The following is an 18,052-nucleotide window of genomic DNA, read 5'->3' on the forward strand; positions in this document are numbered from 1 at the left end:
GGGAGAGAGAGCTGGGCAGTCAGATGGGGCCATGGCCGGACACCAAACGCAGGGACACCGGAGGAAGGGGCAACTGAAGCTGAATTCGGGGTTTGCAATTCTCAGTTCTGACTGGGCCCACTGCGGGGGGTGGGGGGCTGCGAGGGCTCCCAGGGGCTCCGGCCTCTGGCTTCTGTTGGAATTTTGTGGGTTTTTTTTTCCTTACAAAGAATGAAAACTAGGAGAATGGAAAATCCAGACAGAAGCCGGTGGGGGACCGGGGCTTGGGATGGGGGCTGCGTCCACCGCCCTCGGGAATTTGGAAAGACGGAAAAACCCAACAAACTGAAAGGGGGTGACAAGTGGGTGGGAAGGGAATTCGGGGCTGGGGGGAGGGGGACTGGAGGGAACAGCGGGTACTTCCTGCTGGGGAGGCCCCTGGGGGAGGGGGAAGGCTCAGGGCCCAGCCTCCCCCCTCTGCCTCTGGGCCAGGGTCTCGGCCCAGGGAGGTTCAGCCCCGGGGACAGGGGGTCCTTTGGCCTCAAGTGTTGGGGGGGGGGGGCTGCCTCCAGCCCGCCATGACGCCAAAAGTGAAACGAGGTATCGTGTGTTTGGATGCATGGATGCTGTGTGTGCACGCCTGTGTTCGTGGGCCGCAGGGACCACCGATGAGCCAGGAGAGGGCTCTGCGGAGAACCTGGGGCGAGTGGGGCCACGTGTCCGGAGGAGGCCCGGCGGCCTGGCTGGAGGAAGCGGACTGGGCCAGGATCTGGGCTACGACCTCTCGCCTGGGCCCGAGGGAGGCTTTGTGCATGTGTGTCTCCTGGGTGTCGTGTCTGTTTCTCCGTGATGGCGTGTCTCGACTGGTGTGTCCGAATGTATCTGTCTCTACTTTCCCGTGTCCACGTGGAAATGTGTGTACCCCGCACCCACCTGTGGCTCCATCTGCCCGCGTCAGTGTTTGCCCGCGGCCTCGTCTACATAGCCCCATACATACTTCGGTCTCCCGTGATTATCCATATGTCTGTCTGCGTGTCTGAATCTGGCCAGCGAGCTCCTGGAAGGTGTCCGGGGCGCGTCTCTGGGTCTGTCAGTGCTCCCGTGTGTCCCTGCGGGATGTGTGTGTGCGCGTGCCCCCGCACGTCTCTGCGTGGCTGTGTTTCTCTGTGCGGCCCCGTGGACCCCCGGGCCCCAAGCCCTGCTCCCTGCCCCTGCCCCAGTTGGTAAACATAACCTGCCAAAATATTTTCTTTTTTTTTTTTTTTGTCTTTTTTTGTGTTTTTTTTTTTTTTTCAAGTTCAAGAATCCCCAGTAAAAATTCTCCACGAGGTCTTTTTTCCCTTTTTACAAAAATAGAGTTTTTCTTCCCCTCCCACCCCCCCCTTTTTTTTTCATTTTGTTTCTGTTTCCAGCCCCTCCCCCTGCTCCTCATACTCCAACCAGGGGGCTCTGGGCCAGGGATGCCCACACCCCTCCTCCGTTTCGCTTTTTTGGGGATTTTTAAACCTGTTCCCCCCTCCCCTCAGGCTCATCTAGGTGTTGGGGAGGCCTGGGCAAGGGGGTCTGGGGGGCACCCCCAGCGCCCCTGCAAAGCCATCCCGTGGAGGGTGGTTGAAGGCGGGGTGGGGGCACATCTCTGCTTTCTTTTTAGCCGAAAAAAGAAACAAAAACCATCGCCATGAACAAAACCAAGACGAGAGAGTGAACAGCCCAGCCTGGGGTGGGGGCAGGAGGACGGGGAGGGGACCCCCAGGCACCCCCCATCCCCTGCAGACTCTCCCACCCCGAGTGCTCACCCTGTGGCTTCCGCAGGGATGCGGGGCCCGTGTGCCGTCGGTGGTCTGCCTGCGCTGTCTCTCTCGGGGCCCCTCTCTCTCTCTCTTTCTCTCTCTCTCTGCTGCCCGGGGAGGGTGGGGAGGGCGGGCGGCGGTGGCTCAGGCCTTGTGCTGTTTGCTGGTCTTGAAGGACACCTGCAGCACGCGCTCGCCCAGGCGGTAGCCATTGAGGCTGGCGATGGCCATGGCCGCTTCGTCGTAGTTGGTCATAGTGACGAAGCCGAAGCCCTTGCACTTGTTGGTGGTGAAGTCGCGGATGACCTTGACGTTGGTGACGGCCCCGAAGGGCCCAAACAGCTGCCACAGCACACTCTCGTCTGCCTCCGGTGACAGGTTGTACACGAAGATACACCAGCCAGCGCCCGCCGCGCCCCCCGAAAGGCCCACACCCGCGAGGCCACTCATGCCGTCGATGGCGATGGGCGAGAACCTGGCGATGAGCGACAGGGGACTACTTTGGGGGTCACGCGGGCTCTGCCCTGACCCCCGGCACACCCCTGAGTCCCTGTGACCCCTGATGTGGTCATGACTGCTGGGCGTGCCACGATCTTGGGACCGTGTGATCCCTGCATCGTCCTGAGCCAGCCACGGCCTCGCGACCTCCACCTCTGACCCCACGCGAGACACCTTAAACTGCGGCCTGCTCTGAGACACTGGCCCCCAGTCTCCATCCTGACCTATAACTTGTGACCTTCCCTGCACGTTACGCCCTCACTCACACTCCTTCCTAGAGCCCCAGTCTGCACCCTGACCCCACAACCTTTGACCCTACTGGGTCCTTGGCCCTGTTGACCCTGACCCCTTCCCCACTCCTGACCACTACTCTTCCCTTGGCAGATTTTCCCACCCCCCTTTTGCCCTCCCCCCACCAACCCACCCCGCCCTCTGCAACGCTGTGCCCCCTTTGCCCCTGGTCACCCTGCTACCCCTACGTGGCCAGAAGGGCACCGCTCAAGGCCAGGTCATGACTGCAACCGGTGAAGCGCTGCCCTGCGTTATCAGGTCCCAGGGCAGCGGCCTCGCTGCCCACCGCCTTCCCCTGCCCCTTGCCAGCCTTTTCCTGTTCAGATTGTATATTTAGGATCCACTCCACCTTCCCTGCGGTGCCCCAGCCCAGAACAGCTCCTGGAACAGCAGGGCCCCTGGGAGGGTTTCTTGACTGACCGACTGATGGGCAGGATTGGCTCCACCCACGTGCCTCGCTGCCTCCCTGCCCCCCAGGCCTCACTCAATTCAGGGGGAGCCCCAGGGTCTGCCCCATTCAGTGTGACCACTGGGGACTCACTGCTTGCTCCCTCCTTCCCGATTCTGCACAGGCTCTGGCACCTTGGGCGTGTCGGGGTGGGCGGGGTCTCTGCTGGGTCCCCCTCACCTCTCCTCCTGCCCCCTTCCCAGCCCTGCTCGCTGCTCCCTCCCTGCTAGACTGAGGTAATTGACAACAGGAACAGTAATCGTGCGAGCGGCTACTTTTATTGAGCGCTCACTACGTGCCAAGCCCTGTGCTCAACAGCATTTCATCTCCACGAGGGATCACGTCTGGCCGGGCCACGTTGGGTCCCCAGCCCCGAGCCCAGCGCCCGGCACTCAGTGTGTGCTCAACAGCTCGCGATGCAATAAACGCGGGGACCTTCACAGGGTTGGGGATGTGGACAAGGTCGTGCGGGCCTCAGGGCCCGTCCCCAGACTGTGCGGGAACAGAGGGTGGTATCCTGTGACCCCAGCCATCAAGAGAGGCAGGTGGAACTCAGACTGAACGTGGGAACCGGCGGGGGGGGGGGGGGGGACATGGCTGTGACCAGGCAACATGGCCGGCCTTTCCCTGGGCCGGAGGGGGCCACGGACAGGCCCTCCAGGACCCAAAGAGCAGTAGTAGCTCTTTGTAGGCATTCACTAGGTTCCAGAGCCCCTGATTCTCTTAATGGACACGCTATTCCCAGACAGGGCAGACCCAGCTAAGCTGGCAGTCCCGGTGGTGAGGCGGGGGAGGGGGCCCATCGGGGCAAGAGTCCAGGGAGGGACGGCGGGGAGCTGGGGGCAGCGGGGAGCACTGTTACCTCTTGACTCCGTAGGCCATGTTGAGCAAATTATCCAGCCTGTGGAAGCAAAAGGGGTGGTCACCGGTGGCCTCCGGGCACACCCCCAGCTGTGATGTCGGCCTGCCTGCCTGCCTGCCCTCCCCGCCCCCACCCAGCCGGCCGGCAGCCCAGCCCTGCCCCCACCCGCCGGCTCCCCGCCCGGCTGGACACCGCCTGGCACGGAACCGTGGTCACTCGGGCACTGCCTCTCGCCTGCCCTGCCGCTGCCTGGCCTGCACCCGTGCCCCGTCCTCCCCGGCCCGGCCCGCCCAGCCCCACTCGCCTGCCCCCACCCTGCGGGGCTCAGGACCCCAGAAGGGAAGGTTCGAGTCTCTTCTCGGCAGTGGCAGGTGGGTTGGGCGAGGGACAAAGCCTCTCTGTTCGTAAAATACAGACAATCTCCGTTCTCTTGAGGTATAGATACCTGGGGGCGCAGACAGCTGGAGCCCCACGCCCGAGGGAGGGGCGGCCCCATCGGGAGACTCTAACACTCCTAACACCGATAATGCCACTCAAAGTGCCCTGTATACATTGACTGCCTGCTGCGTACGAGGGCCTGGCCTCAGCGCCTGACAGACACACATTTCCCCTCTGCCGCCCTCAGTGGCCCCGGCCTGCGGGCACCCTCCCGGCGTCCCTCTGCCCTGCAGGGATGGGCTCCAGGGGTCTGTGGGGGGCGTCGGGGGGCTTACCGGAAGCGCTGCGTCTGGTGGTGCAGGGGGCCCGCGTAGCGCCGGGCTGACGACTGGTAGAGGTGAGTGAGCAGGGCCTGTCCAGTCTTCTGACTCGGGTTGTTGGCGAACTTGACCGTGATGGGCTCCGCCGCGCCCAGCGGCTTCTGCCCGTTCAGTCCTTTGATGGCCTCCTCGGCCTCAATCCTCTTGTCGAAGCGGATGAACCCCACGCCCCGAGAGACACCTGCCAGGGAGTGAGGGCGTCATGAGGACCCTGCCCCCTCCTGTGTGGCCCTCTACCCCGCTCCTCCCCCGCCATGCCCGGTTTCTCCATTTTGGCCCCGCCTCCGTGCCTTTGCCCAGTGCGTCATCCCCAGCAGCCTGACCTGTGACCTGGTCCACCAGGATTCGAGAAGTGATGATACGGCCATACTGGGAGAAGAGCTGCTCCATTTCTTTCTGGCTCATGGTCTTGGGGAGTCCACTGACGTACAGGTTAGCATCTCGGATGGATGCAGAGCTGGGTCTGGCATAAGACACCTGGAGTGGGGGGGGGGGCAGGTGGACAGAGGTGAGGGGAAGACCCGTTTCACGGATGGGGAGGGCGAGGCCACGTCCAGACCACCAGTGGGAGGCAGAAGTGCCTCGTCTGTTCGCTTAACAAGTATCTCTTGGGTAGTCACCATGGGCGGGGCTGGCCAAGGCTTGAGGGAGGGGACATGGCTGTGGCCGATGATGATGATGTGGGCCGGCCAGCATAAAGTGGTGGGGGGCGGCGCCTGGGTGGCTCGGTCGGTTGAGTGTCTTAATTTCGGCTCGGGTCCCGGTCTCGCAGTTTGTGAGACTGAGTCCCGAGCCGGGCTCTGCGCGGACAGCTCTGAGCCTGCTTGGGATTCTGTGTCTCCCTCTCTCTCTGCCCCTCCCCTGCTTGTGCTCTGTCTCTCAAAATAAATAAGAAGACATTAAAAAAAAAAAAAATTAAAGTGGTGGGAGGAACATGTCGTCGCTGGGCCCTGGAGGTCAGATGTCCCCAGCTCCTGCTCTCACGAGGTACAGTCCATCAACACAATGCTTCCTACTCCTTTGGAAAGTGAGCCTGGGACGCTGGCCCTTTTCCCGTCCACGTTGGGACCCTCCAGGTCGCTCAGGTCTTTAGCCACCCGTCCAATGCTGACGACCCCCAAATGTCCGTCCCCGGTGTGGGCCTGACCCCCAAACTGCACACCTGTGTGACACCTGCCTCCAGGCACCGCACGTGGCACCCCACAGGGGATCACAAGCAGCGAGGCGGCATCCAGTCCCCGACTTGCCCCAGCTCAGTAATGGCAGCTTTGTCCTCCTGGGTGCTCAGGCCCCCATTGTCCTTGATGCTGGTCTTTCTCACACCCGCATCCAATCCACCACGGATCCTGCCTCATTACTCAGCTCCCACCATAGCTCCCTCAGACCTCCCTAACCTCCCCAGTCTGTTCCCTCCACAGCTGCCAGGGGGCGCCTGTGAGCAACTGAGGCAGGGCACATCCTCCCTTTGCTCAGAACCTTCTGTGGCTCCCACCTGCCCCACAGTTCAAGTCCTTCTCCCAGCCCACGAGGCCCTGCACAACCCCCCCCCCCATACCCTCACTCTCATCTCTGCCAATTTCTCCCTCGAGTGCTCTGTTTCAGCCACACCAGTCTCCTCCCGTGTTCCTCAAACACACCAGGCACATTTCGGCCTCAGGGCCTTTGCTCTGGCTGTTCCCCTCAGGCTGGAACGCCCTTCCTCTCCTTGCTTCTTCCAGCCTCAGTCAAAAAGTAACCCCTGTCCTCTTCCCATCTGAATTTGGTCCTCCGCCTCACCACCTCCCCCCCCCAAAGCACTTCTCTCAGTAGGGAATTAGATGCGTTTTGGTACGGGCATTCGATTTGTGTCATTAATTATGGTCCAGACCAACAATGAAACTCCCTGCAGCTGGTTAAAAAATGGTGGACGCGTATATTTATTTCCCAGAAACAGTGGTGAGTATTGTAAACTGGGGGAAAGAAAAGTCCATTTACAGAGTGGCGAGATGTGTGACCCCATCTCATTGTTGTGCTTATCAGTGTCCTGGAAACACAGTCTGCGGGGCCCGCCCCCAGATGCTGACAGGTGGGCCTAGAGCTGGCGGGGGGCAGCAGGGGACAGGAGCTGCCCTTTCCACTTATTTCCGCCAATGTCTATGTCCTGTATCTTCTAAATTAACCTCTGGGTAGATAAGGTCACGGTCAAGGGTCCGGCTTTTGTTTGTGGTGGTGAGTGGAGAGGGCATAGCCCTGCATTAGAAGTAACTAATTAAAAAAGCTAACAACATGAGTTAATTGGGCCAGGGGTGGGTCAGGGTGAAGGCACTCATGGGCTGGAGGTAGAGGGATTCTAACGAATGCAACTGTGAGCACCCGGGGTCCTCCGGGGAGAAAAAAACCCACAAACACATCAGCTGCTGGTTTTTTTCGATAATATTAATTAAAAAGCACGGCCACATTTTTCACGGCTTCCGCTCTTGCCCGTGGGGCGGTGAGTTTTGAGGGGTGAGGACTTCATGAATCAGAGGGAGGGGTGAGGGGAAGAGAGGCCTGAGCTCCCGGGTGGGTGTTTGGGGTCAGGGGTCATTTGAGGCACTGAGTTGGTCTTCAGGGCTCTTTGCCAACCTTCCATGATGTGGGCTGACCCAGGCCCCTCACCTGGGTATGGGCTCCTCCGGCCCCCCTCACCAGGACAGGTCTTGGGCAAAATCTGCCAAAGCAGCCAATTGGGACCAACTTTACATAGTGCCACCCAGGCAGACACACACGGAGACGCGAGGCCACACTTTGTCACCCTCTGCACAGCCCTAGTGGCTACCCCAGCCAAAGGGTGACTCGGGGCCACTGTGACATCCACGACGGCTCCGGGGGTCTTGGATAATTACAGTAAGAGGCACAGAACCACACACCTGTCACCCCACCACACAAGCCCACATCACACACATTGCACCCCGAGTAGGGCACAGCCGACACCCCCACGCAGCCCCACCAGGTCACAGCCAGAGTTGCAGTGTCACAGAGCACCTGTGAAATAAACACCACATCCCACAGACACACCGTGACACGCCCAGAGTCTAGTAGCCAGACTCGTGTGTCCCACAAACACAATGGCTCCCAGCCCAGGTCTATCTCACACACACGCGCATACACACACACACACACACACACACACACACACACACACACACACATGCGCACTGCATCACATGCATACAGTGGCCCTCTGGATTTGTCACTACCGTCCCCGTCATGCCCCAGGGCTTCTGGGTCTAGTTGGCCATGGAGGGACCCATTAGGTCACGACCTCATCCTCCCCGACAACGGGAAGAGGAAGAGATTCCTGCACCTCTGTTCTCAGAGAGAACGGGGGGCCAGATGGGCGCCCCCCCCCCTCAGCCTCCCCCAAGGTTCCAGAGCAGATTTGTGGGGCGGAGTCCAGACACCCCCAGGCGAACCGACAGAGGGGGGTTTCCATGGCGATCCCCCCCCCAGGGAACCTGGGCTAGCAGAGTCCCAGCTGCAGCTGCTGAGAGGGGAGGTTGTGGGGGGAGGGGCATTGCACAAAGATGGGGGAGGGGCTCACCCCTAATCCCGCCCTCCCAGACCCTAATTAGGCTCCAGATGGCAGATGGACCCCCACCCCTCTCCATTTCCATGACAAAGGCAAGGCGGGGGGGGGGGGGGGGGGGGCTGCCCACCAGACCCTGGTCACTCTCCTACTGCCAATGGGATGGCTACCTCCCTGAGCCAGCAGAGAATGTAGAGCCGGTATTCTCACTGACTAATGAGGAAACTGAGGTTCAGAGAGGCAGAGCCATCGGGCCCTGGGTGCCCAGCCAGGAATTCTTAGGGGAGAGTCTGAATCCCTCAGAGGATGAGCCACGGGGTAGGAGGGGTGGCAGTGAGGAAGGTAGGCGACATGCGGGTTGAGTGGCAGTGAAGGGGGTAGTCCAAGGGGAAGTAATGTGGGGGATTGGGGACAGTTGCAGGTGGGCAGTAAGGGGGGATGGGCCACAGAGGAAAATGAGGGCACTAACCTTGATGGTCTTCGTCTGCAGTTTGAGGCCGTTGAGGGTGTTGATGGCTTTGTCTGCATCGTTGGGATCAGAGTAGTTCACAAACCCATAACCGAGGCTCTGCCCTGTGGGCGGGACCAGGGTGATGACCTCCCCACACCTACCAGGGTCCTCCCAGACCCAGTCCTGAGAGGCTGACCGCCGTCACTCAAGGTTGACCGAAATCCCCCCCTTAGTATTCTCCCACAGTACCACCCTGTCCCCAGGACACCTCAGATCCCCCAGAGTCCTGCCTGCCCCCATCACCCCCGGGATACCCTCCCGGGGGTCATACCTGTCTCCCCATCGCACCTCCGATCCCCCAGGGTGCTACCTGTCCCCATCACACCCGTGCTCCCCAGACTACTATCTCTGTCTCCTCCCTCCCCACCTGCCAGCAGCCACACCTGTGATCTTATCCCGAACCAACTTGCACGATTCGATGTCACCAATGCTGCCGAAGAGACTCTTGAACTCGTCCTGGGTCATGTTCTGGGGCAGGTAGTTGACAATGAGGTTGGTCTTGCTGTCATCAGTGGCTCCATTTGTACCAAGGAGTGGCCCGTTGGGCAGGGCCGGGCCGGCCGGGCCCCCGCCACCTGAGACTCCATGGCCCCGAGTATCTGCTGGAGATAACAGGCCACACCCGCTCACGGCCCAGTCCCCACACCAGGGATCAGTGGTGATGCATCAGTCATGTCTGACATGGGCTTAAACATGGAGAGAGGACAACATATTATCCTATTAATCTCTTCCACTTCTCCAGCATCAGGCATAGCACCTTACGTGTGATTTTACTGTGAGAAATTCCATACGTGTCTGGTGTCTACGTTTGCCTGTTTGCCTAAAATCAATCTGTGCATTTCCAGAAGAGTAAAATGAACACTTTTGTCTTCAGAGTAAGATATATATTTTTATTAGCTTTGAAGTCCTCATAAGCTCCTCCCTAGCCATGGACCGCCCTCATCCATCAAAGGATGAGGGACTGCCCTCATCCACATCCCAGATGTGTTAATATTTCTTTTACTTCATGCATAATTTTCTCACTAGGCATTTACCCCCACGTTTTTCCCACTGAGCTCTTTTTCATTTTATTACTTATTGTTATTTATGATTTTTTAAGATTTTATTTTTAGGTAATCTCTACACCCAGTGTGGGGCTTGAACTCACAACTCCGAGGTCAAGAGTCGCATGCTCTCCTGACCGAGCCGGTCAGGCACCCCTGAGCTATTTAAATGTATCACATAATAACACCTGCAAATAAGGACAGTTTTAATTATCTCCAATCTAGACCTGTTCCTTATTTTTCTTGTCTTATTGCAGGGGCTACAGTGCGACAGTGGCTTCTTTATTCATGATGTTAAAGGAAATGCTTTAAACGTTTCACAGCTAAATTTGATTTTTGATATGGATTCTGTGTAGATGGCCTTTATCACATTAAGAATGTTTCATTTTATTCCTAGTATCCTAACAAGATTCCGTTTTTCAAGAATGGGTGTTGAATTTTATCTAACTTTTTTCCTACACCTATTTTTTTAATAGTTGACATAGAATATTAGTTTCAAGTGTACAACATGATTCAATATTTGTATATACTGAAAAGTACTGGGATGGATTGGTATTGTCTGTCACGGGCATGGGAAGGTAAAATACCCAGCATGTCCTTAGGTTTTTCTCCCAAGGCATGGTTGGCCGATGGATGGCCTTCACCTAAAAAAATCAAATCTATTGGTAGGGTGTTCCTAACGGGACAAATTAGGAAGGATTACAAACCAGATTCAGTTTCCACGGGAAAGATCACTGTGATCGATTAGCAATGTCTGTGGCTACAGAATTAGAGTCAGCAGGTACACCTCATCTCAGCCATCCCTAACCAAAAATACAATACCGTATTTGTTCCCAAATATTGGGCATACTGTGTGCCAGGTATAGGGCAAAGCTCTCTATGGGCAACGTTTTGTTTTTGTTTTTTTTTCTTATTCACAAGCACCCTGAAAAGAGGGCTTAATTTTCCCTGCTTAACAGATGCTATGAACGTAAAGCCCGTGTTCCCTCAAATTCATATGTTGAAATCTTGACCCCCCAGTGTGATGGTATTTGGAAGTGGAGCCTTTGGGAGGTAACTGGGTCATGAGGGCAGAGCCCTCATGAATGAGATTCATGTCCTTAACAAAAAAGTGACAGGAGAGACATTCTCTCTCTCTCCACAATGCGAGGACACAACAAGAAGACGTCCATCTGCAAAGGAGGGAGCAAGTCCTTACTAGCAACCGAATCAGCTGGCACCTTGATCTTGGACTTCCCAGAATCCAGAAGAAGGTTTGTGATACATAACTGTCTGTTGGTTAAGCTGCCCAGTTTACGGTATTTTGTTATAGCAGCCTGAGCTAAGGCAACAGACGAGGAAAGGGAAGTTCAGCGATGTTTTAAAAATTACCAAAGATCGGGGCGCCTGGGTGGCGCAGTCAGTTAAGCATCTGACTCTTGATTTCAGCTCGGGTCACGATCGCACAGTTGGTGAGTTTGAGCCCTGGCGGCTCGTCGCTGACAGCATGGAGCCTGCTTGGGATTCTCTTTCTCTCTCCCTCTCTCTGTCCCTCCTCCACTTGTGTGCTCTCTCCTTCTCTCAAAATAAATACATGAACTTCAAAAAAAAAAAAAAATTACCAAAGATCACGCAGCTTATAAATAGTGAAACGGGGGTGCGCACGCGAGATTTCCTCATCCAGAGTCTGTAATTCTAACTGCTCTAACGTTTCTCAGCCGTGTGTCCTCAGGTAGACTACAGGACGCTTCTGGGCCTCTGCTCCACTTTGCTGCAAACTCCAAATTATTGGCGCGGTGACACCCCCCCCCCCCCCCCCCCGAAGGATCTGAAGCTACTCACGCGGCTGGGAAGCATTCTGGGATCACTTAGCCAGGTCTGCCATGAGCGCAATTACGACAAGCAACTCGTCACGTCTGCCATCCCTGCCTCAACTTACGGCTAGTAATACTCGTCCTGCCCCACCGACATCTTCTGGGAGCCAGGCACTGGGTGAGGTGCTTACAGGCAACATTTCCCTTATTTCTCCCAATCAGCTTTAGAGATGGCCACACAGTCTCCATTTTATAAGTGAGAGAGCTCAGAGACGCTGAGTGATATATACATGGGGCACTTGATTTCAAACCTGGATATGTTGGCGGACTTCAGAACTGTCTTTAAAGACAGTGGCCAAGGCACGGGGGCGGGGGTGGGGGGCACCTTCTAGCTGTGTATCCTCGGGGGGGGGGTGATCGTAGCTCTTCTTTGGGCCTCTGTTTCCTTTCCATTTATTCTTATTAAAAGGATGGCCCTGAGGGTCAACCCCCCCTGCATCTCCAGTTGGCTGAGAGGGGCTGTCTGGGGGCTGGCTGGAGGGTTATTCGGAAGCCACATCCAGACGGAGCAGGATCATGCACTGGGTTGATGAGCAATGTCTGCCATAGGCGCCGGCAACAAGACAGTAACGCACATTACAGATCTGCGTCCGGTTTCATAAGATGAATACTTTCCTGATAGCGTGGCCATGTATTGAGGGCCTGCTCTCCCAACATTGAACATTATGGCACTCTTTCCTCCATTTGACAGAAGAGGAAACAGAGTCTCCATGAAGGGGCAGGGATTTATACAAGGTTAGGGAGCTCGCAAATGGTGGGTCAAGAATTCAAATCCGGAGCTTGGACATCAGCCCATTTGACTAAAAGGCCAACGATAGTGAAAATAACAGCAAAGTGAAGCTGTGTCCCTACTCTACACCAAGCCCAGGCGTCGCCGCATTTAACCCCACTCTGCAGGCCGAGTCTACTCATTCAATTCAACAAATGCTTGCTGGGTACCATCAGGTGCCAGCTCCTGGCCCCACCCTCCTCACTGTGCATCTTCTGACACTCACATTGCCTCTCCGGGCCTCTGTCCCTCCACTAAAGATATGGCACAGAGGTTTCCCACGTACAAAGATTGGGTTCTGTATTCCCTTCTGGCTCAACAGACTAGAGTTCTATGATTGGTTGATGATGTCTGCGCTGGGAGTCCCCAAAATAATTAACAGTACAAAACCAGTTCCAGGTCTGGAGCCCCTACTATGTGGCCAGGCACTGAGCAGGTGCAAAGGTTTCATTGACTTCCCACAACCACACTGAAAGCTGGGGATCACCTCCGTTTCTCAGGTGGAGAAAGCGAGGGTCAGAGGGACCTGTGATTTGCCTGGGGATGACACGGAGCCGTGGTAGTGATGGAGTTTGACTACTGATCTGACAGATTACTCCAGACAGAGCCCCCAGGGCCACCCCAAATGTCCTCAGCTTGGATGCGGTTAAAAAGTAATTGGGGTTCCTATCCAGGATCTTGAGACCCAGCCTACTAATCTCCCCACCACCCCATCTCTCTCCCAGCTGTGCCAGAGCTTAGCAGGATCAGTGTCGCGTTTCCTCTGCAGCTCAGCCGGCTGAGCCGATAATAGGGATCGGATTGGTGGAGACCACACCCGCTCTGCCCCAGCCCATGACAAATGCGTGGCCTGGGATGACTCTGGGATCATAGGGACCTTGGAGGGCCGTCGTCCCAGGACAGGAGTGGAGGGGTGAAGTCAGAGGGGAGGAGGGCAGGTCAAAGATGGATAGGCAGAGATCAAGTGGGGGCAATAGAACCTTTCCTCCCAGTCTCTCCAGCTCTTCCTCTGGATCCGTACCTCTTTCTGTTTCTCTCTCCCCCCCCCCCCGTTTCTCTGTTCTTCTCTCCCCTCTGAGCCTGTCTCTCTCCCCCTTTCTCTCTCAGCCACTCTTTTTCCAACTCTTTTGCACCATTGCACATACATGACATATGGATTTTGCAGCGAATACACCTGCAGTCACTCTCTATGTAGACCCTTCTGTGTCTGACCCCCTTGGCCCCTAGCTGGGCCCCCTGGCCCCAGTCACAATGATAGATGCCTGGATCCTGGCGACAATAGGGCATTGAGTGGCTACGCATGGTAAGGCTAGGCCACCACGTGGTGCTAACTAGGCCTCCCACTTCTGGGCCCTTCTCCATCCATGCAGGGCCCTCACTGTCTCAATCTATCCCCTCACTTCCTCCCAGCCTGTTCTCATGGTGGACCTCTGCCCGAGTGTCCTCCAGTGGAGTAACCAGGCCTTCCAGGGCTTCAAGGCCCTTGTGTGACCTCTGACCACACCCTCGCCCTTTTGTGCATTAGTTTCCCTCTTTTAAATGAGGGAACAGATCAGAGGAATGGATGCTGGACTGTTGTGGGGGTTCTGAGGGTCCTCAGGAGGCTGCGCTCACGTCTCGCACCTAAGTTAGCAGCCTGAGGCCCAGAGAAGGGAGAGAGCCGACCTAAGGTCACACAGCAGGGAAGCAGGGCCTCTCAGGGCCTCCTTTCTCTGAGCCAGGTGGGCGGGTCCCAGAGTCCCAGACATGGAGGGAGTGCTGAGCATCCCCCCACCCACTGTGCTCGCCACGACTCCAAGAAGAGGCCCAGAGACACAGGGCACAGACACACACACACACAGACCAGAAAGACAGTAAGTACGGAAGAAGGAGGCCTGGGCGCTGGGACCAGACAAAGGACGCGCGGCGGCGCGGGGAGCGGAGTCGCGCGGCGGGGGCGGGGGTGGAGCCGGGGTGGGGCTAGAACTGGCCAGCCCCGCCCCCGGGATACGCCCGGGTAGCCGAGTGGAAATCCGAGGGCTCGGGCGAGGCCGGGCCCCGGGGGCCCCAGGGGGCGGGGTCCGGATGGGCGGGGCAGGGGCGTGGTTATACAGGGCGTGGCCGGGCGTGGCCGCGGGCTCGGGAGCTGACCAGCTCGGTGGCTGCTGAAAGCACCGGGAGTGGGGCGAGCGGCGCGGGCGTGCAGGCGGGCGCGCTCAAGGTCACCCCGAGGCCCAGAGCCAGGGGTGGGGCGCCTGGACCTGGCCTAGGGGACATCCTTGAGCTCCTTACCCCATCCCCCGTGGGGCGGGGGCCCAGGAGCCAGGAAGCCCCCCCCGCGGGCCCTCCTCTCCCCTCCCCCTCCCCGAAGCCTGAGGCGCCCGCGCGAGGCTACGGCCCGCTAAGAAGCTCCGAGAAACAAAGGGACGCGGCGGCAGCGGCGGCGGGCCCGCGGGGCCTCCGGGCGCGCCCCCTCCTCTCCCCTCCCCGCTTGCCGCAAGGTCGACGGGCTCGAGGACGAGACGCCCGGCTCCCCGGGCGCGGCCGCGGCCCGGGGCGCGCGATCCGACGCCACCCGATTCCCCGGGGCTCTCGGGAACGGCTTGCCGCCTTGTCCTGGCCCAGCACCAGTGATAGGAGCCCTGCGTTTGCCTGGGCGGCCTGCGGGGTCCGGGCCTGGATGGAGAAGGCATCCTCCGCTGCTGCGGCCCCTCCCCCATCAGGCTTGCTGGAGGGGGGCAATCCCGCCCCCAGGACGCCGTAGGACGCCTCCCCAAATCAGAGTTCGGCTTCCTAAGGCCTCTCAGACCAGACTCTATGCGCCCCCAGCACTCTGGGTGCGGTCCTGCCCACTCTCAGGCCCCGAGGCTCGGTCCTACCCCCCCACCGGGGCCTAGCTAGGCCTGGTCCTACCCCCCCCCCCCACCCGCCATCTCCGCGGAGGCTGTGCCTAACCCCTCCCCACCCAGGTTCTCTCTCAGCGACAAGGGAATACCTACAGTGACCATTCTTGTGTGCCCGGCGGGCGCGGTCCGTGTTGAGGGCGGCTCCGGGGGTCGTGCACTCCTTGGGGGGCGCTCGATGCTCACTCCGGGGTCCCGCCCGGGCGGCCTTTGGCGCGGCCGCTGCAGAGGTGTCGATGAAGGCGGCGGCTCCCTCGAGGGCCGGGGACGGGCCCGAGCCCGAGGACGCGCGCGCGGATAGCCGGGCCCCGGGGTGGCCTGCGGGCGGCAGGGGATGGAAAGAGGGAGCGGGCGCGGGATTGAGAACGCCCCCTGCGCGGCCCCGCGGGGCCCGGGGAGGTTGCGCTTCCTGACAGAGATCGCGGCGCTCTGCCTTTCGCCGCCGCCCCCCGGCCCGGCCTGTCCGGTCCTGGATGCTCAGTCCTCTCCCCTCGCCCGCCCTCCCTCCCACCCTCCAGCCCGCGCTGCGCGCTCCGCGCTCTGGGCCGCGCCGCCGCCGCCCCCAGCCCTTTATAGGAGCAGCTGCCAGAGCCGGCGTCGCTTATTGGCTGCGGTAGCTGAGCCCCGCCTCCTCGCGGCGCCCGACGGCGCGGCAGGTGGAAGAGAGCGCGAGCTGGCTAAGACTCCGCACCCCCAGAAAGCACTCCCTGGGGGCTCTGGTTGCCATTTTCGGGCCCCTCTGCCCCCGTGGACCCTGCTTCCTGCATTTCCGCCCCTTCTTGGGCGGGCTTTCTGCCCGCAAGACAGGGAAGGCTCCCCTCCTCTGTCCAACGAACTGAGCTGTTGGAGCAAAGAGGGAGATCCGTGGACCGATTGTACGAACTTCCGGAGTTGCTGTCCATCAAGAAGACTGGAAAGGGACGAGGAACCAAGATTTCTATGAGCAGAGGCCCAGGTCCGCAGATTTTGGAGGCATCGGGTGTAGCCTCCCAAGACCAGTGGAGAAGGATGGGGGTGGCAGGGGCTCTCGTCTGCCTACAGAAGGAACTGTGACCCTGAGGCTTTTGAATGGGATAGGTTCAAAAGGTGGGTTCGAAAGGTGGGGACTGGCACTCCACAGCGCAAGGGCACTCGGTACTTCTCCAAAGCGGGTGAAAAAGTTTGGGGCTTAGGATTTCAGGCAAAACCCATTGGCGCCCTGTGTTTCCGGAAAACCACCGGGCCTTCTGAGACCCCATAAATTTTGGGTGGGCAGAGCTGTTGTGTAAATGTCCTGGCTTTTCGGGCTCGTGATTGGTCTGCCTGTGGAGTCACGCTTTCTTTCAGCTAGGGGGAACCTGGCTTCTCTCTCAGGCGACAGAAGTTGGTGCAGCCTCTTTTGGTGAGCGGGCTCAAGGGCACATTTACGTTGGGACGGCTATCAGGCGGGAGGAAGAGTCCTCACTAAGGCAGGGTCGCCTTCGACTGAGACTTCAGCACCACAGACAGCGGCCCGACGTTCTCTCGGAGAGCGCCGTGGGCTGGGTAGCAAGAGACCCCTAATCCGAGAGTCGCAGCCTCCACCCTAACCTCGTCCCTGCACGCCCTTTTAGGTTCCAGACTGTCGGAGAATGCCATCAAACTCAGCGAGAGAGCCTAATTTGGCCAATCAAGGCCTGCCCTCGAGAGAACCAATTGCAGGAGGATGCCCTCGAGATTGAACCAATGAGAGAGCGCGCAGCAGAGAGCACTGCCACGCTGATGGAGAGAACAGGCCAATCATCGCGGCCCGCGCAATCTGGGCGGTGGCATTGCAGGTCCCCGGGTGGCCCCTCTTGAGTTTGCCGGGGCGACCTGGCTGTCGAACCTAGGGACCCCGAGCGGTGGCTGGTTCCCCGCCTGGTGTCCCTCCCGGCTCCTGTCGGATTGCAAATTGTGCCTGTGCCGTGAGCGGAGCTACTCCCGGGCGCAAAGACCCGGTTGCGGTTTCCATGGAAACTGCTGGCTCTGGCTGCAGCGAAGGGGACTGGGCCCTGGGGGACTTGGGGAGCTCGCGTGGGTGGCCCCAACGGCCGGACTTGCTCATCCTCGCCGATACCTCTGTCCCTGGTTAGAATAAACCCCGATCCAAAGTGTAAAATGAAGCCTAGCTGCGGCCCCGCCCCCACGAGCTGGTGAGGCGCCGAAGGGGCCAATCTGCGCGTGGCGCCACAGGGCTCCCTCGGGCACGTGCTTTGGCTCGCGGCTGCGGTCCCCGGGGTCACGTGGCTGCGGCCACCAGGGCCCACGCAGCTTGCGCGCCACCTGGCGGCCGCCGGCCTGGTATCGCTCCCGCCTCTTGCTGGCAGCCAGCAGGAGGAGGCGGCGACCTCAGGCATCCTCCTCCGGGAAATGGGGCCAGGGCAGCCTCCCCGCCGCTGCCAGCTCCCCTCCCCAACGAGGCTTCCTGTTCCAGGAACACGCCGAGCCGTTCTACCTCGGGGCTTTGGCACTGGCTGTTCCTTCGGCCTGGGATTTGCCTCCTCCAGCTCTCTTCAGGGATGGAACCTCTTTGTCATTCTGGACTATGCTCAAATGCCACCATCTCAGGGAGGTCCTCTCTGACCACCGACTTAAACAGCGCCTCCAGAAACTAACATATCACCCTATCTCCTGCACGGCACTTGTCAACAGCTGTAGATGTCTTACATAGGTGTTTACCGAACATCTCCCCAACCGGTCCCTGAGCTCTCTGAGGGTGGGGAATTAGTATTCCATGAGGGATTAGGAATGGGCATCAAGATCCTGAGTCCCAGGAGATGTCCGGTGGCCTCCCGTTTCCCAACCTCCCACCCTCTGACCC

General features: G+C 58.9%; 1 protein-coding gene across 1 annotated transcript; it reads right to left on the minus strand.

Moving 5' to 3' along the window:
- Positions 1-1,442: 1,442 nt before the first annotated feature.
- On the minus strand, positions 1,443-11,473 carry ELAVL3 (ELAV like RNA binding protein 3). Its single transcript, XM_042977296.1, has 7 exons — positions 11,329-11,473; positions 9,068-9,286; positions 8,643-8,746; positions 4,950-5,103; positions 4,582-4,807; positions 3,869-3,907; positions 1,443-2,265 (listed from the first exon to the last, which is right to left on the minus strand). Exons 1-7 carry the CDS (start codon positions 11,384-11,386, stop codon positions 1,914-1,916), a joined length of 1,152 nt encoding a protein of 383 aa, XP_042833230.1. The 5' UTR covers positions 11,387-11,473; the 3' UTR covers positions 1,443-1,913.
- Between the last annotated feature and the right edge of the window lie 6,579 nt (positions 11,474-18,052).

The sequence above is a fragment of the Panthera tigris genome, chromosome A2 (assembly GCF_018350195.1).
Source record: "Panthera tigris isolate Pti1 chromosome A2, P.tigris_Pti1_mat1.1, whole genome shotgun sequence".
NCBI lineage: Eukaryota > Metazoa > Chordata > Mammalia > Carnivora > Felidae > Panthera > Panthera tigris.

What these genes read in the sequence shown, in the direction of transcription:
- ELAVL3 (XM_042977296.1), bottom strand. Translation starts at nt 11,386, where the DNA reads ATGAGGAAATCTCGCGTGCGCACCCCCGTTTCACTATTTATAAGCTGC. An exon ending in GGTTCGGGATAAGATCACAG is followed by an intron (nt 8,747 to 9,067) that starts GTGTGGCTGCTG and finishes TCCCGCCCACAG; the next exon opens with GGCAGAGCCTCGGTTATGGG. An exon ending in TGCAGACGAAGACCATCAAG is followed by an intron (nt 5,104 to 8,642) that starts GTTAGTGCCCTC and finishes CCCCCACTCCAG; the next exon opens with GTGTCTTATGCCAGACCCAG.